The sequence below is a fragment of the Alternaria incomplexa genome (assembly GCF_024043165.1).
Source record: "Alternaria incomplexa strain BMP 0042 chromosome Unknown scaffold_11, whole genome shotgun sequence".
NCBI lineage: Eukaryota > Fungi > Ascomycota > Dothideomycetes > Pleosporales > Pleosporaceae > Alternaria > Alternaria incomplexa.
Genome location: NW_026249860.1, coordinates 1,000,674 through 1,022,022, shown reverse-complemented (window position 1 = coordinate 1,022,022; position 21,349 = coordinate 1,000,674). Strand labels below are relative to the sequence as shown.

Here is a 21,349-nt window from a genome sequence, read left to right as displayed (position 1 = left end):
CGATAGTACTTGGAAGAATGAAGATGAAGATGAAGTAATGATGGTCGCTTTCCCAGCTGGCGGGCTTCTCAAGTCATGAAAACGCGGAAAGAAAACAATACCAAAGAAGTAATAAAACCAGGAATTCGAAGCCATGTGACGCATACGCATGCGCATGCAATCCGCAAGTCAAGACAGAACGCAGTTCACTATCACTGTCCAGGGCGACCGCCACCAAACCACTCGCGGAACTGAGTCCAACCTTCATTCTGCGAGATTGGCACCGAAGGGACCAGCGGATCGCGAGCAGATGGTGCGACTAATGCCTCATCTTCCGTCTGCTCGCGCTTGATCTTCTTCTCAGTATGCTCCTCTTCTCCGCCGATGAATCGGCTCTGAACATCTTCAAGGCTCATGTCGAAGTCATTGAGCAGCTTCCTGAGCTCGCCACGAGCCTGCTTGTGCTCCTCAGTCACATACGAGGAGTTCATAAGAAGCTGCTCAGCAGTATTTGAGAATCCCTCAATAAGGTCAACAGCGCTGGTGACAAAGGCATCGCAATCGGTCTTCCACGCGTCTCTCTGCTGGGTCTGAAGCTTTTCTTCGATATTCTTGAGAAGTGGACGCAACGCCTCGCCAGGCGGGCCATAGCCGTAGTTTCCATAGGTTGGGTTGCCGATGATCGAGTTCTGTAGCGCTTGTCGTTGCCTGTTGTAAATTCCTGGGCCAGCGCCAACCATGTTTCGATCGGAGGCTAGGTCGTAGGAGGCCTTCATTGCAGTTGCTATTGGACAGTAGATGTCGATCTCCGTGGTGAATCGCAGATGAGTTTCTCCAAGCGAGACGCGAAGACTAGCGAGCAACATGTCATATGCCGCCTGGACGCGTCGTTCTACTAGGGCCAACTCTTCAGTAGCTCTTAGTTTCAAATCTGGGTGTGCGGATGACTGGGTGATGGCCGATCGAGTTGCCTGCAACAATTTTTGAAGCACCCTGTACAGACTCATAGCGAATTCCACGGTGCTGGCGTTCAAGTTGTTATACCAATTGTCCAAAAAAAATTTCATGGTACCAAGGAGCTCGTAGTTCATGTTGTAACCCTTATATTTTCCGGAGACTGGTTTTCCGTTCTCCGCGAGCATCTTTGCAAAGCCCGGGTAGTAGATCAAGGGATGGACCCATGAGTTCTGCACCAGCTGCTGTATGCCACTTATGATACTTTGTTCCTCGTTTTGAGACCAAGGCTTTCCTACCAGGGACTGTAGGGGACTGCCTGCCAGATTCTTCAAGGTATTCCGAACTGGTTCGATCTGAGCCTTCAAATCGCGTCGCATCTTAGCATAACTCTTGTCTTCTATGTGCTTCTCCAAAGGTCTTTCAGCTTGTCTTCGGAATGATGGTAGCGTAGCGTGGACATGTTCGTAGAAATCCCGATAGTTGGTGGCTGCTGGCAATGTAGCCAGGAAATGCCTTAACGCGTAGATTCCAGCCGTGGTATCGTCAAGGATCGGAGTGTCTCTCTGAATGCGGCTTCTTGAAGAAGTGTGAGCAAGTGCGGATACCGAGAAGACCTTGATTCCTTTTGGATGCATCTGTCGCTGCACATTTGCAGTTTCATACTTTATGTAAGCAATCGTGGCTTCTCTCAGCAGCTCATCTAGCATATCGGATACGACTTCAGGTTCCGCAATACCTTCGTCATCGAGATTGTCAATCTCTTCCAGACGTGCATTCAGCGCTGGGAACGGGTGTTCATTAATCTGTCGAATCTGTGTACCCATGTTGTCTTCGTTGATGAGTTCCTAGAAGACAAGTCAGTCGGGCATTCTGATAGAGAGAAGGCGTCAACTGACATCGGCCTTGTTCATTACTAGTATAGTCTTGTTCGCTCCTTTGAGATGGATCGATCGATCAATATACTCATCGTGCAAGACACTAGTCTGCAGTCGAGAACATGGCGCGACCACCATCTCGAAGTCAGCCTTCCAGCGGAAATTGTTGATCACGCCTTCACGCAGCTGACTCGTATCACCATAGCCTGTTTTCATTAGCTCAACGTCGTATGATAAGGAGCCAGTGGCTTACCTGGTAAGTCGAAGAGGCGTAATCCATGCCGCAAAAGTATGTGGCCGGTCGCAATGGTTACGACTTTCACAAATGGCCACAACTCCTTGATTCTGGCTGTTTTTCTGCCCAGCCTGTTGTCGGGAATATTCTTGAAGTGTGCAGTCCGGTTGTGAAGGTCTATTTCGCTCATGTCTGTTGCAAGTTGCGCGAATCGATCATTGGCACGTTTGCAACAATCATTAAAGAAGTTTCCCTCTTTGATGTTCGTATGATAGAGCATCCTCTCAAGCTCGACACTCGCCTGCTTATCTTTCTGTACGTTAAAGATGATCTCGAAGAATTCCTTAGCGGTGGTGATTGCACGCGACATGGTCTTGGAAGTCGTTTTACTTGGCGGCTGAGTAGCATTGTTGTCGTCAGGATCGTTCTCGTCTTCGCCTTGAAGGGGTTGGCGATTCTTGTCGACGCCAGGATAGACCTCGACCCATCGATCCATTTGTTCTTTGATGCAATCCTTGATTTCCTCTTTGTTGAAGAACACAACTAGAAGATCGCTCAGAGTAGTGTGGTCGGTAGCTCCGGGCTTGTACTCCAGGACTGTTGCATAAGCCGTGCATGCCTTCGAAGAACCCGATCGATCCAGGAGGCCTCGTTCGAATAATGCATTGATAAGAGAGCTCTTACCGATACCTTGCTCTCCAAGTACTGCCACACTGTAATACCTGATGTCAGGTAGTTTTCTTGCGATTTCTGCTGCATCGATCAAATCCTGGAAGCGTTGGTCGACGGACGAATACTTCTGCATCGCACTCGTGAGCTTGTCACACAATTCTTCGACCAAGACCTTAATTTCCTCTTGCTTCAAGGCATACCAACGGTTGTTGGCAAGTTCTTCGTCAATAGTCGCATTGTGCATGGCGGTAAGGTCCCGTTTCTGGGAAGGTGTTTGGCTCCGACCAGGCGGTCTTGTCGATGCTCGAAGTGCCATCGTATCTTGGAGGCTATTGTTCGAGTTGGATCAGGAAGAAGTTGCCCAATCGAGCCGAAAGAGTATTGGGTGTATCAATGATTCAAGAGAAAGTATGGTCGATGAGAGATGATTGTAGAGGAGAAGAAGAAGAAGGCACGAGTTGAGAGAGCTTAAGTAGCGTCCTGAGGGATGAGATGCAGCCCGAGCTCAGGATGAGAGGTGAGAGAAGGGACATGCACCGACTCATGATGCCCTTTACTTACCATGTTCTATATGCTCTGAGGTACGTACAGGTGAGTGAGGGGATTGGGAATTCTCCGCACTCTCGCCGGAGAGTAAGGTTGGTCATACCAAGCGCGTCAGAATTGGCAGGAAACTGGAGAAAGCTGCAGTCTCAATGACTGTTGCATCAGTCGAAAATAAAGACATATCTATGCTGGTAGCGAATGGGTGCTGAAGCACGTCTGTTTGCGAGCAATCAGAGTGCCTGCGATACGAGACTGGAATAGTCCTTGGACCTACCACGTCCAAGGACCAAATACGTGTAGCTCATGTAAGTCGCGAATAACGCGGGTGTCTTCGCAAGTGGATGGTGGAGACATTGGTTGATTGGCGGCAGGTTCAGCGTTCCTGCATGGCTTGGCAGACGTTGAGCGGGCAGTGATTCGGCTGGCGTCATGCCGAAACCAGTTCTGGCGGAATTTTGCGGGCTCAAAGCAGGTTACATGCTCCGTCATGCTTAACGCATTCCCATGGGCTCAGGTGGGCTTTGCGCACTTCCCCATGTGCCAGGCTCGCACGGCACCTCCATCCCACTCCCATTGCCCTTTCTGACTCAATTGCGTGCATGGCCGGCTATAGGAACACGCGCAACCTGGGCCACCTGTGGCTGCGGGGGACGCGTCGTGGGTAAGCTAACACACCACCCATTGTATGCCCCTGCTAATAGGACCAGCCTGCACACGAAGCACCCGCTCTCCCAGCGATCCAAAGCAACTACCCTCGGCCTGCGGTACGGCCCTCCATGTCTCCTCGCGACGGCTGCGACTGGCTACCTCTCTTCTGCATCGTCGCCGTACCCACTCTTTCGTCCCATCCACCTAGACGCGCCTTCCCTCAAGCGATACTTCTTCGGCGGCAATGACAAACAGACCGAGACCACTTCGGTCGGAGACGCCGAGAGGCAGGTGAATGAGGAAGGCGAGCACAAGTCAGGTGAGCAGGAGGCGCCATCGCAGACGCGTGTTGCCAAGGGCTACAGCGAAGAGGACGAGGAAGCCGGCCAGAGCAAGTCAGCCTGGCAGACCATCACGAGCAAGTTCCCCGCCTCCCCGTCACCTTCCAAGCTCGGCGACACTATCATCGACTACATCGTGCCGAATTGGGTCAAGGTCCTCCCTGGCTTCATCCGCAAACTCCAGGATGAGCTCTCCATGGCACCGGGCTCGCTCGCCGAAGAGATCTGGTACGAAGCCAACGATCCCGAGATCAACCCCGAGATAATATGGGATGCCTCTGTGAGGGTCTCGGACGAGCTGTGTGAGGAAGAAAAGGCTTTCCTGAAGCAGAGGGCGCAGTTCACCAAGGCTGCACTTGCGCGATACCTCGACATTCCCGAAGCGCAAATACATCCCGACGACGTGCCCGTCATTGCCATGTGCGGCTCTGGTGGAGGGTTGCGTGCGCTCGTGGCAGGCACATCGTCGTACCTCTCCTCGAAGGAACACGGTCTCTTCGACTGCGTTACCTACACGGCTGGTGTCAGTGGCAGCTGCTGGCTACAGACCCTCTACTACTCAGACCTCACCCAGCGCAGCCACGCTCGCATGATCAGACACCTCAAGAATCGCCTCGGCGTGCACATTGCCTTCCCCGCTGATGCGCTCGAACTGCTCGTCAGCGCACCCACCAATAAATATCTTTTGAGCGGACTGGTCGAGAAAGCAAAGGGCATCCCAGATGCCGACTTTGGACTGGTGGACATCTACGGCGCACTGCTCGCCGCCCGCCTGCTCGTACCTAAAGGCGAACTCTCTGTTAGCGAATACGACTTCAAGGTTTCGAACCAGCGACGCTATACCGACAACGGGTCACATCCACTACCTATCTACACTGCGGTACGGCACGAAATACCGCTCGCCGAGCAAGGAGACACAACAGACCGCATCGCAGCCGAAGCAAAAGCCAGAAAAGAAGCTTGGTTTCAATGGTTCGAGTTTACGCCGTACGAGATGTGGTGCGAGGAGCTTTCCTCTGGCATACCCACCTGGGCAATGGGTCGTCAGTTTGAAAACGGACGCACAGTCTGGCGGGAGAATGGCCTGGCTCTGCCCGAAGTGCGCGTTCCGTTGCTCATGGGGATCTGGGGGTCCGCCTTCTGTGCGACCCTCTCACACTACTACCGAGAGATCCGACCCCTCATGCGCAGTATCACAGGACTCGGCAGCAGTATAGACGCCATGATCGCTGAGCGCGATGATGATCTCGTCAAAGTCCATCCGATCGACCCTGCTGCCATGCCCAACTACGCCCTCGGTATGCGCGAGCTCCTTCCCCCATCATGTCCTGAAAGCATCTTTGAACAAAAGAACTTCCAGTTCATGGACGCTGGAATGTCCAACAATCTACCCATCTATCCTCTTCTCCGACCTGGACGCAACGTTGACATTCTCGTCGCTTTCGACGCTTCCGCCGATGTCAAAACCGACAACTGGCTCAAGGTTGCTGATGGCTACGCCCGCCAGCGCGGCATCAAGGGATGGCCCGTCGGCGCCGGCTGGCCACCAGACGACGAACCCATGGAAGACCTCCAAGAAGACCTCGAACGCGCTCAAGCCAAGACGGAACAACAAGTCCAAACCAAATTCGAAGAAGCCAAGGACAAAAGCGCCGACGAAAACAAGGACAGCAAGAAGAGCAAAGATCTAGGCTACTGCAACATCTGGGTCGGTACTACCGAGGAACGCGAGTCCGACACCGAGCACCCAATCTCGAAACAAGTAGACGAAGACTGGGAACTCATGCACCCCGCCTCTGGTATAACGGTCATATACTTCCCCTTCCTCGCCAACCCAAAGGTTCCCGGTGTTGACCCCAAGGTCAGCGACTTCATGTCGACCTGGAATTTCGTCTACACACCGGAGCAAATCGACAGCGTAGTGAATCTCGCTCGTGCCAACTACAGTGAAGGTGCCGAACGCACAAAACGCACAGTCCGCGCTGTATACGAACGTAAAAAAGCTCAACGTGAGCAGAGGGAGAAGGACGAGCGGGAACGACGGTGGCGGTGGAAGTTGAGCCAAGGCAGAATAGCTGGGCGCCGTGTTGGAGGTGAGAGTGAGCATGGCGATCAGTTCAGCTGATTAGCATCTGCATTAGCGGATGCCGAATGGAGGTCGTGGCAAGGAGTTCTGGAGGAAGGTTTTTGGAAACGACATAGATGACGGACGCATTATACCCACTTGGATCAAGAATGAAAACATTCACGCTTTAACACACAGTTCTTTTGCGGTGACGTGAGGTGTACAGGAACATGTACTGAAGGTAAAGAGTGACATCGATATGGAGACCTAACAATATGGGTGTTGGGTGCTTCTAACGATAAGATACGATACCTTTTCCTGTCCAAACCCCCAGTCTATACCACCATCTCACGTCCTATCATAACGGCACATATGTCTCCATCACCTCCTCATGCTCCACCTATATCTACACCGCCCTCCCCTTCCCCTTCTCACGGCCATCCGCCGTCTTACCCACCATTGACACACCTCCCTGCTGTTGTTCTTGCGCCGTCGCTATCACCGTCTGATTCGTATACGGACACGGCGGCAGTACCGCACCTCCATCCACCGGCTCGTCTTTATCTTCAACTATCGACGCGGTATCTGTGAATAGCGGCGTATTTAACTTCAACTCAACATCCTTGTCTACGCCCTCGTTTCGAGGCTGCACTGATGCTTGGGGTTGTACTTGGACTTGGACTTGTGCTTGTGCTTGTGCTTGTGCCTGCGCCTTGAGCACATCCGTCACTTCTTTCGAGTGACCCAAACTGACCATACCACCTCTACCCACTATTCTGTTCTTCGGCGAGATGCTAATCGCTTTGAGAGACTTGTCCTTTGTCTTATATGGTCCTCGTTTCTTGGGTATGTGGGGGGTTGGTATGGCTTGTGCTTGTGGATGCTGTGCTGGTACATGCTGCGCCAGTGCATATTTCAAGAGTCCATGCTGCACTGTTTCACATTGCTGTGAGGTTTTTTGTTGTTGTTCTGGCATTTGTACAGCACCCAGATGTTCCGTATTCGGCCAAACGGGTGGATCTGGCAGCGCATACGCGGACAGTTCTTGTAGCAGTGGGGACAGTGTCCTATAGCGCTCCCCCGCGTCTGAGAAACTTGAGAAACTGCTTTTCGCCGAACCCGCTTTGGTAAAAGGACTCGGAGGAGGAGTCGGGAGTTGTCCGAAACAGGGGCTTGTCAGGTCTAGTAGGTACAATGAGTCTCTGGGATCTGTGGACATGTATGGACTATGTTTGGAGGGATTTGCTTGTCGGGCGAGGCATGGATTTGAGTTCGGGGTGGCTTTCAATTTGAGAAAGTATTCGAGGTATGGCGCGGCATCCTCGGGAGCGGGGGCTGGGGTGAGTTAGGAAGTGTGGCTTTTGATTGTGTGGTCTTCTTGCTCACGTTGATCGAGCGCTGCATATTCAGCGTTGAATTGTGCGCGGAGGGTGTCGACTTCTGTCTGGTGTTGCAGGACCTCTTGTCGGCGCGCAGGACACTTTTGATAGGGTCAGCTCATTTTCCGTGTATCTTCGGCTTGAAATGACTGGGTTGCGGAGAACTTACTTTGTATACTCCTCTCTCGTCGAGTTCCAATAGTGTATGGCCTTTCCCCTCACACTTCTGGCATTGCTCTTGCCGCAGCTTTTCAGATGCTTCTTGCCTTCTTGCGGCTTGTCGAACCTCCCTTCCTTCAGCACGTCTTAACAGCTTGCGGGTCTGTCTATACGAAAGGTGGTTTTGGTGTTTACTTTTACGCTTTTGAGAACGGAAAACCGGGTCAACTTCATCCATTGATTCTGCTACTTCATTATTTGAAGGCTGATAAAACGCCTACCGATCGTTACTACGTTGTCCAGTGGGAAGGTGAAACATGTAAGGATGGTGAAATACTTCAGGTCCAGGTAGCGCCTGCCACTCGCCCAACAAACTAACAGGAAGCCTTTGCTGTCTCAAGAACCTGATCGCCCTCACCACTTCGGTCGGGGGAGGTTCGTCCGGGTCGATGATAGCATGAGGGTATCGCCTTCTGTAGTCTTTGAAGTATTGTGGGATCTCAGCCTCAGTCTCCCATACTGCGGCATTCTCCGCCATAATCGTATCCAGCTTCGCCTTGGAGAGGCTCAGGATGCAGCATACGGGGTAGAAGCGACTGATATAGGTGCCGGGAATGAAGTCGTCCTTTATCTGCTCGATGATGGTCTGGCGTAGTGATGTCCATAGAGATTCGAATGTGACCTTCATTGTATGTTAGCCTCATGAATACTTGCAGAGCCTACATCAAGATGGAAACATGCAAAGTAGGCGATCTAACGCCAACGTCGGCTCCAGGGTGTTCAGTTTTTACGTACCTTAGAATCTACCATCTTAGGGTCCCAGCGACGCCTCAAGGCCACATACCAGGGATCTTTACCCGCCTCGTATTCAATCTTGAAGTGGTCTTTGATGTGTTCCATGCGCGTCTCGTCGCCGGTCTCGATAGCGGCCATCAGCTCTCTCATACCATGACCCGAGAATTTCGGGTCAAACGGCGGTGGTGGAGCATTGGCTGGTAGCGAAGGGAACGCCGCTGGCTTCTGAGGGACATGTGTGGGCTCAGGTTCGGGTTCAGAAGCTGCTGCACGCTGAGAGGTCCTGCTAGGGCGCATGGCGAAGTCGCGTACTACTGGCGCTGCTTGGGGCTGCTGTCCGTCGCCAGAGCGTTTCTTTACGTACTTGATGTTTGCCATTTTGCGACTCTCTTGGGAGTTTGGTGGATTGCTTGCGCTTGTTGGCGCGGGGTGGGGTGCGTTGGACATGAAGAGCGGCGAAAATGGGTGTGGTGTAAGATAAACGTCGTCGGTAGTGAAAGACGAAGATCTAAGTGAGTCTGGGTTCGGGGCCGGCGTATTTGTGCGCGAAGGTCCTTGGGAGCGGGTTTCCTCATCTTGGTCGCTCAGGTCTGTACCTTGGTCGCTAGAAGCTGGTTCTGAGGTAGTGGACTCTTCGTCATCGGTGGACCTGTAGCGTGCAGGCTTTTTCAATTTGGCTAGATCTCGGAGGCTGTAAGGCATGTCGTGGAATTTAGAATATGTGAGCGATGATTGGGTATCGATGCGTCCTAGCCCGTTGTGAACGAAGAAGATGCGGGATATTGGTAAGTGGTGACCGTAGAGTTCACCGCATCCACCATGTTTGGGCCTATATGGGGCCGCATCGTGACTGCTATGCGTCTAGCGTGCAATAGCAGCCCTGTCAATTCAAAGTGAAAGTCAGCCGCCATCAAGGGAGCGGTACTGCCAGGGTCAAGCAATATTGCAAGAGCCACAGCCACGTGCGAACACAGTGACTCTTCAAGATAAGGCAGCCACTAGGCGCTGTAATGATTCGCTAACATCTCGGCCTGCGAGTGGAGAAGAGCAGGAATAGTCAATGATTTCTTTGGGAAATGATATCGGAGCGAGATGCTTCACCATGGAAGACATTTGTCTCTGCTGGTGCGTCCCTGGTTGTCGCAAATGAACCTGTTTGCCCAATGATTAACACTGGTTCAACTGGTGAGCCAAGGGAAGGTGCCATACCTGGCTACCTGTTCGGGGTGTCACGATGCAGACGCATAATTGACAACCTTGGAAGTGACTGTACACAGTCTGAAGTAGGAGGACAGGCATGAGTTGCAGAGCGCAAAGTGGCGGGAAGGTGCAAGGGCCAGTGTATGATGAAAATTTGGACCCGTTCGCGGTCGCTACCAGATACTACGGGCAGCCTGAATGGAAGGAGCAACCAACCCACGTATCCACTCATCTCATCAGAGCTCCAGAATTAACTACACGTAACCAACCATTCAGATGCAGATGCATCGCCATATAACGCCTTGAGATATGCAGGGTATAATGCTACTGGAACGCCTAACAAACAAATCAATAGAATCGCCGAAGCTAGGGGCCTACACCTAGCGATCCTGGAAGGGAGTGACATCACGCCCTGCAAACCGTAGCGCGTCCGACTCGTCCATACCACTGTCCATGTCCGTGTCTTCATCGTGATCCTGCATATCTTGGACGCTACGCTTGTGCTTGAGTGACGGGACAGGAAGCGAGAGCGATCCGGACTGTGCGAAACCGTGGCCCAGACCATTTTGCTGGGTCGCTTGAGCATTCGAAGTGGCGATAGAGCGTCGTGCACCGATGATGTCCCAGTAAGCGCGCAGGATGTTCTTCAAGACGTCGTCGAAGTTGACGCAGAAGCGCTGCGCTTGACAGACCTGCATAGCCTTGATGTAATCAATGTCGTGGAGCGTCTGCATCAGGTAGGCTGCAACGACTGCAGCCGACTTCTCATTTCCCGATTCGCAAAAGACTAGGACTTTGCCCAGGGTGGCTTGCCCTGTCTTCTCCAAGCTATGTTGTCGTACTCGCGCGACATGTGAATTGATGAGCCTCGCTGCTTCCGGGAACTGTGGTGTGAGGCTGTAGAAGCTGGGCGCCTCGATGCTGCCCACCTCCATGCAGACCTGGGAAGCCGCATTTGTCGCGCCCATCATGCTCTTGGCCTGCGCACGGATAGCCAGCACCATGGTGATGCCCTCGCGCTCTAGGAAGTCCTTGTCCCTGGCGGCCACCATGGGTCCGAGATAGACCCAGGGCAAGATCATTTGCGCCTCTCTCCGCCGCTCATAGGCCCATTCCAAGAGTGTGTTCTTCTGTATGATGTCCTCGAGGTCCAGCTCATTCAAGAAGCTCATGTCAGCCTCCCCTCCAGATGCGCCACCGAGGGAGAGGCCGGGCATGTCGGTGGTGAGGGTAGGCGGGGGAACCACGATGCGCGGGGCTGTCGGGAGACGGTACGAGTACTCGTGCTGGCTGCGCAAGAGACCGTTTGGGGTGTCGGACAGGGTTCTTTCTTCGCGAACTGTCGCCATGGTCATCGTGTAGGATGGGTCGAGATTCGTTGGTGGGGGTGCGTTGTGATTTTCGATGATGGGGTTGCGGACGTGTCGGTAGATGGAGCGCGACGAGAAGGTTCTGACGAGTGCGCGTCACGAGTATTGCTTCTGACACAGTTGGGCAGTGAAGGGTGCCAGGGTACTGTGAGCTTATATCGCGTGTTGAGGCAGGCGCAGGCAGCAACGCGCTTAGCAGAAAAAGAACTCGGGACGAGACCAAATGCGCGATATCTTATACGTGTCTGAAAGAATGCGGATTGGGAGAGGTAGGTGATTGGGGACTATGAGAAACACATTTCATTGCGAGCTGCGTCTGGCCGACTGTGTTTCGCCCGTGGTGAGAGCGCGCCACCGCGCCTTCTCGTGCAACCGCGGCAGTGCTAGCCAAAAGGAGGTGCACAATGTCGCTGACGTAATCTTCCCCGCTACCTATGGTTTCGTCCCCGAGCACCAAAACCTAATACATGAGCGAGCCTGATCTTGAGCTAACTTTCCCCTGAAGCACTTCCACCGTCCTTCTGACGGATGACTTGAGTCAGATACTTATGAATGCATTCGACAATCTAAATGAGAACCTGATAATATTACTGTAGTCAACCAATCTGAACAACATATGGTACAGTATCATACAACAGCTCTTACTATATACATCCCAAACTGAAGCTCCATATTCCAACACTCTAGTTCCTCTGCGGCCACGCATCAACCAAACCCTCATAAACCGTCACATCACCAAACCTCACCTCCCCACCCTCCACAAAGAAACTAACATCCGTGCTATCCCCATACCAACTCCTCACCCAAGTACTAACCGCAAACCTATCATTCGCATGCACCTCAACAACGCCACCGTCAACCACAATCGTCAAATCCAGCGTCTCGACCATGGTCTCATTTCCGTGTCCACCCGCAACATCAAACAGGCGGAACTTGCCAGACTCATTGTCCGTGGGGATACCGTTTGTAGTCTGTGCCGCGGCAGAAGAGTTCGAACGGTCGATGATCATGCTTTCGTTGCTGAATTGGTAGTAGATGGTTGTGGATTCTTGGGGTCCGGAAAGGATGGTGAAGCCCGCACGTACGTCGTCAGAGCGAGAGGGGAAGGTGACGGAGGCGGTCATCATCCAGTGCTTTGACTTTGGGCTTTCGGTGAACTTTGTTACTTCCGCCATGGATCCGCCGGATTGGGTTATGACGTTCGTAGCATTCTGTTGGAATGCGGCGTAAGGCTCCCGGGCGATCTTCTGGTGGAGGGTCGCGAGCGTGACGGTGCCGTTGTCGTTTTCGCAATCTACTCTCCATGCACCTTGCTCGCGGGAGAGCTCGTTGTCGATGACGTTTAGGTGGCCAACGCTGAGTTCACGTGGAAGGAGTAGGGATCCTGTCCAGTTTTGCTGGGGAGTTGGGAACTCATCGGTTAAGGTGCCGTAGAAGTCGCCTGTCAGCCACAGGTATGTGATGAAGCGATCCGGAGAGCCGCTAGCTTTGCTAGCTTGTGAGTCTGCAGGAAGGACTTTACCAGCAGCAGCGTACGCGGAGCGCCCAGCATCGAGTCGCCCAGCCATCGTAGGTTCGAAAGTCAGTTTACCGTCAACAAGCTCTTGCTTTCCGGCCACCCAGAGCATCTCCCTGTTGTCTGAGACTTGAGGCACAATAGGCTCGTAGCTCCATTCCGCACCGATTGTAACAAAGATCTCGCCCTCTGGGTTAGCACCTTGCTCGTCCAAAGCAAAGTAGTTGGCGACTTCAAAGTTGTAGCCCCAGCGTCCCGCCCAGCCCTCATCCGTCCAGGTCGAATTCGCCGCTTCATGCCACCACTCGCCCAAGTACTCCCAGGTTTGAAACAAATCTCTGTCTTCGTCGTCGTATTGAGCGTACAAAAAGAGGCTCGGTCCTTTTCCGTGCACGCCACCCGAGATAACGGTATACCACGTTCCATCGCGCTTGCCCAATAAGCCATCAACCTGCGAGTTCTGGAACACAAATGGATCGCGGAAACCGGTGACGTTGACAGCAAACGGTGGGTCAGGGATGACAGGACCGAACTCTGATTTTGTGAAGTTACGTCCACCATCCGTAGCAAAAGCAAGTGACTGTGTCTCGCTTCCTTTGGTATACCGGATCGTCCATTGGATTGGCAGGAAGCTGACGCTGGTGTACAGCAATGTTGGTGTGCCGTTGACTCCCCTCTCAATCACGCTGCCGTCGAAGACAGCAACGGGGTCGTTGATGCCGCCAGCGCGGATGAACGGCTCGGAGTTGGGGTTCAGGTCGTTGTATGTAACCAAGTCGTCTGTAGTCGCGCCTGATGCACCCAGATGCAGGTATCCCACGTGGAAGAGGCCGGTTTCAGGGTCGGTGTAGTGCATACACGGGTCTCCGATCTGTCCAAACGCTGGGAGAACGTGGGCCTTTGGTCGCCATGTGTCGAAAAGCGACGCATTAGCTAGAGTGGAGAGATTCGGTGGAGCAGCATTGTAATCAATGGATTCTTGACGAGGAATGATATGGCTTGCTGTTAGTGCTGCAAGAGACACCAAGACAGGAGATGAGCGCCTCATGATTGTAGGAAACTGAGAGATGACTGAGGTACTTCCGCACGATGCCAACCTGCGATGCCATTTTTATTTCTACAGTCAGATCCATTCTTGCTCCGTCCCCCGATTACCCGCAAATGACGACGATAGTAAGAAAGCGCGCAAAAGCTCCCCCGCAAAAGCACCGGGAGATTACTCGGCTCAACTTGTCATCTCGCTGATTGGTTGAAAATGCTGGAAGACTCGCTAGCGAGTAATGCAGGAACCTGTCGGACCGAGAATCGGCTTGGTAGCACCGCAACGCGTCGTGACGCATCGGCTACCATCTTGACGGCGGACGTGTCGGAACAGGTTGTGCGAGATACGAGTACCGATTGATGCTTGGGCAGATCCGCCCTTACGAGGTAGCAGATTCCTGCTTCTGCTTCGGAAACATAAAGAGAACATCTCCACCTTCAACTCCGGCATTCTTGAGCGGGTTGCCCTCTCCTTCTGTGCAGTTTCCGATTATCTCATCATATCCACAGCGTAGGTAGAAGCGCTCGTTCCCTTTGCTAGCCACGACACTTGCATGGACGTCTTCTTCTCTTGCGCGGTCCAGCCCCCAGCTGACCAGTTCTCGCCCGAGCGATTTGCCAGCATAGTCCGGATGAACACCGAGGATGTCGAGATACCAGTTGTTTCTGCGGTCGCCATCCCAGTGGTGCTTGAAGTAGGGCATAGTTTCCTCCAAGATGTTGCGCTTGGTGGGGTCAAGAGCCCGATTCGTTGTTGAGGGGAGAGGCTGGAATGCATTTGGTCCTGCATGGATGTTAGCATACCTAGGTAGGCACCACTTAATTCAGAGGAGTGGGAAATACGTGCCGACATCAACCCACTCGCCCTCCACCCTACGCTTCCCCTCGTCATTGCCCTGCCTATTCCAGATAGCTGCGCCAGCAATCATTTCTTCTCCGTCTACCATCGTCGTTGCAACAAGAAGCCTCTCATTGGGTGTCTTCCAGTGCTCCCGCAGGTACTCGGACCAGAATATTTTGACATCGTCTGGGTACTGATCACGATGAGGATGCAGAGTTTGGCCAAAGAGCGATTCACCGAAGAATGCTTTGGCTAGGAGAGATGCCATGGCGGGCTCATCGGCGGGTGTTGCTGGGCGAATGGTCATTGTGTGAGGGGTACTCAGGTATGGTGGGGAAAGCGCGAGCAGCAGAAGGAAGGCGCCTTCTCAGATATAAAACCTCACGAAGCACTGCGCCACGAACTTGCGAATAGTGCGGGTTGCCTTGAAAACGTATGAGGAAGAAGAGTGTCTCGTTAGAGAGGTCGCGAAGTGCTCAGCTACGCAGGTCCCAGGATATAGTTTATTAGTCGAGCCCGAAGCAACGGTTCTCAAAGTCATTGGTGGCAGAACGTGGTAACAATCAACCTAGTCTAAGGTGAGATCAAGTTTTGGCTTGTGATGTGCGGCAACAACGCTGTATACTCTACTCTATGCATGCAAAAAGGAAAGAGGTTCAAGCTGAAGTCCATCGCGAACGCAAAAAAGAAGTGATGGGTCTTACCGCGACTCGAACGCGGGGCCTCTCGCAAGCTGTGCTTGGGTTTACCCCTAGGATTTGTTAGGATGATGAGGCAGAGACTTATGTCTAAGTCGACTTACTAAGCGAGAATCATACCACTAGACTGGTATTTGTTAGATGGTGTTGATGCTGAATTGGATGTGGTGATGTCCTACCCATAAGACCCGTAACACGTGATTTGATGGCGATTTGATGAATTAGATACAATATATACTAATTCAAAAACAGCTGAAGCAGGACTAAAGCGCTGGTGAGGTTAGAGCGCTCACGATGCTCCACCATTAGCGAACCCTCGAGAACATGAGTCCCACTCCGAACTCCGAAAGTGGAGAACGAACCTGGGCTAGTAAGGCTAGAATTGCGCCTTTCAAGAGCAACATCTCGAAGGCAGGCTCGTATTTAAAGTAAGCGGAGACGTGTTGCAATCAAGTTTGGTACTCGTGGACATCTACTACACCTGCGATCCTCACGGCATCTTCAAAACCCTCATTATCCCTCCGCGGCACAAGGACCCACATACACCGACATGCCTGAGCTTCCGAGCATACAAATCCGCGATGCCGAATTCCCCGCCGACAAGCAGGTGGTGGGGCAGCTGTTCAAGGCGTACGCGGAGTCATTGCCCATCAGCCTAGACTTTCAAAATTTCGACCACGAGTTGGCGGAACTACCTGCCAAATACGCAACTGAAAAGGGAGGGGCTGTTTGGCTACTGGTCTCCTCGGCAGGAGAGGGGGAAAGTCACGAAAGTACCGCCGGCTTCAGCACCACAAGAGAGAACGAGCGAGCCATAGGATGCATAGCCATCCGACCCTTCTTCGCGACGCCCACCCAGGCTGAATCTGCAGCACTACTAGCGCAATCGACATCACCACCCACCAAGACATGCGAGCTCAAGCGCTTGTTTCTCGCACCAGAAACGCGGGGAATGCGTCTCAGCAAACCATTGATGGAAATTGCGCTCTCGCATGCGAAGAAGCTAGGTTATGAAGAGATGCTGCTCGACACATTACGCAGCATGAAGACTGCAAGAAAGCTGTATGAGGGATACGGGTTTGAGGAGATTGACAGCTATTATGAGAACCCAGAGGACGCAGTATTCTATCGCTTGAAGCTCTAATGTCGCGTTGGCTGGACTGTAGACGCGTCGCGGGACGGGTGGACACAAGTAATTAAAGTTTAGGCGTGATCGCGCGTCGAGAACATCGTCATCGATTTTCCACTTAGCGCGTCCCCTTCATCGCGACCGCGTTCCACTGCATGCGGTCATCACCACATACCCCTGGCGCTAGATACAATACCATCGTTCCCATTGATCCTGTTCTTGAGCAATACTTCTCATCGCACGCGACATGACCGTCTCCCCTGTTACGAGCGCAATGTCTGGATCGCATTCTACACCTGCTTCATCGCCACCACCAGTCGACATGGATGCAGAGAGTGTGCCGCAGTCGATGCAGCAGGAGGAGAAGCGCATGAGAACACAACGCGAGAAGGATGACGCGAAACGCGAAGCACAACTAGAGAAGGAGAGGCAAGAAGACATTAAGAGCGGCAGGGAGGTCCTCGACAAGAAGTTCCAGCAATTGGAGTTCTTGATGAATAAGAGCAAGGTCAGTTCTATCGTTGAGACAGTATACTATATTGCTTTGAACGATCGCTAACGTATGGTAGCTGTATGCATCGGTTATGCTTGCGCAGATGCAGCAGCAAGAAGAACAGGAGCACGAGCAAGACGAGAAGACGAACGGACAGACTTCGAAGCGCGAACAAATCGCCGATACAACAGCAGCAGCATCGCAGCGACGAGCTACGCGCGGATCCACGGCCAACGGCGCGACAACGGCGAAGCAGGAAGAAGAGGATGCGACACCAAAGAAACGCGCGGGCAGACCAAAGAAGACAGACACCAAGGGCCGTGGTAGACCCAAGAAGCAGACTTCGGACATAGCGAGCTACTTCAGCAAGGCTGATTTAGAAAAGAAGGCGGGTAATCAGGACGTTGGAGAGGCCTTGAAAGAAGCAGCAGAGGACGACAAAGACAATGTCAAAACAGGCGACATTGGCATGACAGACCTCAAGTCCGCGCGGCAGCCGAAACTTGTCACTGGAGGTACCATGAGATCATACCAACTTGAGGGCCTTGAGTGGATGGTGTCACTCTACAACAATGGCATCAATGGCATTCTGGCAGACGAGATGGGTCTGGGCAAGACCATCCAGACAATCGCTATGCTCGCACATCTATGGGAGAACAAGTCGTACGGGCCATTCCTGATCGCCGCGCCGCTCAGCACCACAAGTAATTGGGTTGCAGAGTTTGAGAAATGGACACCCAGCATGCCGGTCATGCTATACCATGGCGACAAGAAGGAGCGTGAAAGACTACGCAAGACGAGACTACGGAACCCCGGTACCGCCGACTTCCCTATCATGGTCACCAGCTACGAGATTTGCATGAACGATCGCAAATACCTTACAAGTTTCGGCTGGCAGTTCATCATCATCGACGAAGGACATCGCATCAAGAACCTCGACTGCCGGCTGATCCGCGAGTTGCAACAATTCCAGTCCGCGAACCGTCTCCTCATTACTGGTACGCCATTGCAGAACAATCTTGTGGAGCTGTGGTCACTGTTGCATTTCCTACTGCCGACAGTATTCGACAAGTTATCTACGTTTGAGAGCTGGTTCGACTTCTCTGGGCTAAAAGACAAGTCGAGTTTCGAACAGCTGCTATCGGAGGAGCGACAGCAGTATCTGGTCAAGTCACTACATGCTGTCCTGAAGCCATTCTTGCTGCGACGAGTCAAGACAGACGTTGAGAGCTTGATGCCCAAGAAGCGCGAGTACGTGTTGTACGCTCCGTTGACTTCCATGCAACGTGAGCTGTACCAAGCCATCCTTGATGGCACCAGTCGATCCTATCTCGAGGAGAAAGCTGTTGAACGATTGAGCATTGGTCTTAGCAGTCGAGCAGGAACGCCATTGAGCATTCGCAGTAACAACGGCAGTCTTAAACGTAAGGCTTTGAGTAGCAGGGAGACACCAAGCAAGAGCGCGAAGACGTCTCGTGCAGGCACGCCCGCGTCTGTCGCCCCAACGAGAAGTCGAGGCCGACCAAAGAAGAACTACGAAGAAGTGAGTGATGACGAGTACTTCGATGGACTGGACAAGCCAGAATCCGAGGAAGAAGAAGAGGACCTGAGCTCTGATGCTGAAGAAGAGAGAACGCGAGCCGCGACTTTTGAGATCGCAAAGCGTCAGCTCATGCAGAAGAAGCTCGGTAACCCCATCATGCAGCTCCGACTGTGCTGTAACTCGCCATACAACTTCTTCAACCCTTTCATACGAGCAGACACTGACGGAGCCGAAACCTTCGCATCGGAGACAGAACCCGATGAGACTATCGTATCAACTTCTGGCAAGATGCTTCTCCTCGATGCACTTCTCCCCGAGCTGATACGTCGCGGCCACAAGGTCCTGATCTTTTCTCAGTTCACCACCACCCTGGACCTCCTAGGCCATTACCTCGACCTACGCTCCTGGAACTACGCCCGTATCGATGGATCTGTCGCACAAACAGACCGTCAAGACCAGATCCTAGCCTTCAACAAGCCATCTACCACAAAGGAGGCTGCGGACATTTTCATCCTTTCCACCCGCGCCGGCGGCCAAGGCATCAACCTCGCAGCAGCGGATACAGTCATCCTCTTCGACAGCGACTGGAACCCTCAACAAGACCTCCAAGCCATGGACCGCGCGCATCGCATCGGTCAAACCCGCAACGTCATCGTCTACCGCTTCGCAACGCGCAACACAGTCGAGCAGAAATTGCTTGAATCTGCAGAAGCAAAGCGTCGGCTTGAAAAGCTTGTCATTAGGAAGGGTGGTGTGCGGAATGACCGGGGCGGGACTCGGGGTAATGAGAAGGAGCAAGAGGTTGAGGAATTACAGAAGCTCCTCAGGAGAAGCGATGGAGAGAAGTTCGATGTTGAGGCTACGGAAAGTGGGAAGGTGTTGGGGAAGGAGGAGTTGGAGATTTTGTTAGATAGGAGTGATGAGGCGTATGAGAGGGCGGAGAAGGGATTGGATATTGGTGGTGATGGTGCTGTCTTTCAGGCTGTGGGGAAGAGAGAGGAGGGTGCTCTTATGGAGGGACTGAGAGCGTAGTCTAGTTAGCCATCTTTGTTTTTGAATACCCAGCATGTTTACAAAAAGACCTAGGCTTGTCTTTTTATGGTGTTGCGACTCGCATGGTCGGTCCTCGGGTAGCTGGGTGGCTGCTTCCTCCCTTCCAGGTCAACGCGTCATGGGCGCGTTGCGATTCCCCGCTTTGCAGCCCTTCTATTGTCCTCATACCAAACATCGGATTTACGACTGAGATCGAACGATGGGGTTTTTTTTGTGCCGTACGTGCGCCATGGATGCCCAAGGCATTGCGCGTCATTAAAGCTGATCAGCAGGCAGCCTCGCGCGACGCGGATGACAGCGGCTAATACATGCTTTCGGAAGAGGCCAACTTACCCGGTAACGCAACCCCATCATGGATGGTACCTTGCATCGAACTTACTCTCCAGATGTCAGAAAAACTTCAATTATGACGTTCCGGCATTACCATGTCATCGATACTATCAAATTTCGGTATTGTCGGCATCTTGCATTTAGCCTTTTTCAACACGCGAACGTTCTTAATTCTACGAGACACACGTGGGCATGTGCCGAGAAATGCTTCAGATGCCCCACAACACCACTCGCTTGGTTGCATGGAGCATCCACCATGCTTCTTTGCGGCTACGAGTACGACTATATTGGACGACGCAATGACAGCTGGATCCGCGTACCGGGCCATGACGCCAGAGAGCAATTGGAATGCACACATTAACCTCAATATCCCCCACAACTTCTCAATTCCTCCAGAAATGATATTCTCGGATGGTCTCCCACACATGCGCAATCGCAACCGGCCCCACAAAGATACCCATCGGTTGGCCTCCATATTAGCAATAACGTGGATATCTGTAAACACTTGTACAACCATCAAAGCTTACAGTTTCAATTTGGAAGACGAGTCTGGCACTGTCTTTTATTGGTCTGTTGCAGATTCTCAGACTCGAAGGAGCCTCACATGCACGCGGCCAAGTACTCAGTAAACCTATCTGCTATATTGAGTGGGTATGTTTTTCATTGTCGCCTGGCTCTCTCTCCCTAGCTTCCGTGAGGCCATGTGGAAGTGTGATTAATACCTGGGTTTGCTCACTGGAAATGTCTGGTTTACCTGGTATCTCATCGACTTTTGCAGAAAGTCTACCATGCATTGGAGACTGATCAGCCTGGCAGGAGCTTTGAGCCTCTCCGGAGTTTCAGCTCTGGCTGACCCGTCAGTCAAAACCACACTCGTTGTGCATCCACGAGGACCTCTTCAAGTATCAGAAGCCATCGAAGATACCGTTGCGCAACATCTCGAAAAATGCAACAATACGATACCAAATCTGTACTCTCGCTCTCTTCACTACTTGTTCCCTCGACAAGCGACGGGACGCTGTGGTGCTGATTTCAGTAACCAGAGATGCGGTGGTAACCAATGCTGCTCAAGCTATGGCTACTGTGGGACTGAGTTCGAGGTATGCGCTATCCCAACATCTCGAGTTCACGCAAGCTTACGGGGGTCTCTTTAGCACTGCGGAGTCATAGTCGGATGTCAGCCTGACTTCGGAAGATGCGGTGATGCAGCACCAGAGCCTATCACAACACCTACGCCCACACCGACTCCCACCCCTCTGCCACCCACAAGCTCAGTCCCTGCCCCCTCGAGCTCATCTGCACTCCCACCACTCCCCTCTGGCACGCTTATCCCATCGACGAATGGGCAATGCGGAAACGCGACCACGTGTGCCGGCTCCGCCTTCGGAAGCTGCTGCTCGGAGTACTACTATTGTGGTAATTCCATAGACTTCTGCGGCACTGGTTGTCGTCTTGGCTTTGGGACTTGCGGTGGCGTGGCACCG

The 21,349-nt window shown here is 52.6% G+C and overlaps 8 protein-coding genes and 1 non-coding gene across 9 annotated transcripts; 3 read left to right on the top strand and 6 right to left on the bottom strand.

Annotated features, from left to right (window-relative positions):
• Positions 1-191: 191 nt before the first annotated feature.
• Positions 192-3,034, bottom strand: J4E90_007747 (uncharacterized protein; the record flags this gene model as incomplete). Its single annotated transcript, XM_051437279.1, has 3 exons — positions 192-1,781; positions 1,833-2,017; positions 2,065-3,034. 3 exons carry the CDS (start codon positions 3,032-3,034, stop codon positions 192-194), a joined length of 2,745 nt encoding a protein of 914 aa, XP_051289025.1.
• An 829-nt stretch (positions 3,035-3,863) lies between these two features.
• On the top strand, positions 3,864-6,378 carry J4E90_007746 (uncharacterized protein; the record flags this gene model as incomplete). The annotated part of the gene is made up of 2 exons (XM_051437278.1): positions 3,864-3,925; positions 3,972-6,378. 2 exons carry the CDS (start codon positions 3,864-3,866, stop codon positions 6,376-6,378), a joined length of 2,469 nt encoding a protein of 822 aa, XP_051289024.1.
• Positions 6,379-8,133: 1,755 nt separating this feature from the next.
• On the bottom strand, positions 8,134-9,353 carry J4E90_007745 (uncharacterized protein; the record flags this gene model as incomplete). Its single annotated transcript, XM_051437277.1, has 2 exons — positions 8,134-8,538; positions 8,652-9,353. The coding sequence occupies 2 exons, from the start codon at positions 9,351-9,353 to the stop codon at positions 8,134-8,136; spliced, it is 1,107 nt and encodes a 368-aa protein (XP_051289023.1).
• Positions 9,354-10,231: 878 nt separating this feature from the next.
• On the bottom strand, positions 10,232-11,200 carry J4E90_007744 (uncharacterized protein; the record flags this gene model as incomplete). The annotated part of the gene is made up of 2 exons (XM_051437276.1): positions 10,232-11,137; positions 11,192-11,200. 2 exons carry the CDS (start codon positions 11,198-11,200, stop codon positions 10,232-10,234), a joined length of 915 nt encoding a protein of 304 aa, XP_051289022.1.
• Positions 11,201-11,904: 704 nt separating this feature from the next.
• On the bottom strand, positions 11,905-13,785 carry J4E90_007743 (uncharacterized protein; the record flags this gene model as incomplete). The annotated part of the gene is made up of 1 exon (XM_051437275.1): positions 11,905-13,785. One exon carries the CDS (start codon positions 13,783-13,785, stop codon positions 11,905-11,907), a length of 1,881 nt encoding a protein of 626 aa, XP_051289021.1.
• A 373-nt stretch (positions 13,786-14,158) lies between these two features.
• Positions 14,159-14,926, bottom strand: J4E90_007742 (uncharacterized protein; the record flags this gene model as incomplete). Its single annotated transcript, XM_051437274.1, has 2 exons — positions 14,159-14,562; positions 14,626-14,926. 2 exons carry the CDS (start codon positions 14,924-14,926, stop codon positions 14,159-14,161), a joined length of 705 nt encoding a protein of 234 aa, XP_051289020.1.
• A 391-nt stretch (positions 14,927-15,317) lies between these two features.
• On the bottom strand, positions 15,318-15,447 carry J4E90_007741. The gene has a single exon. It is a non-coding gene; the product is annotated as a tRNA-Thr (tRNA).
• A 420-nt stretch (positions 15,448-15,867) lies between these two features.
• On the top strand, positions 15,868-16,461 carry J4E90_007740 (uncharacterized protein; the record flags this gene model as incomplete). The annotated part of the gene is made up of 1 exon (XM_051437273.1): positions 15,868-16,461. The coding sequence occupies one exon, from the start codon at positions 15,868-15,870 to the stop codon at positions 16,459-16,461; it is 594 nt and encodes a 197-aa protein (XP_051289019.1).
• A 232-nt stretch (positions 16,462-16,693) lies between these two features.
• J4E90_007739 (uncharacterized protein) lies at positions 16,694-19,514 on the top strand (the record flags this gene model as incomplete). The annotated part of the gene is made up of 2 exons (XM_051437272.1): positions 16,694-16,954; positions 17,016-19,514. The coding sequence occupies 2 exons, from the start codon at positions 16,694-16,696 to the stop codon at positions 19,512-19,514; spliced, it is 2,760 nt and encodes a 919-aa protein (XP_051289018.1).
• Positions 19,515-21,349: the final 1,835 nt, after the last annotated feature.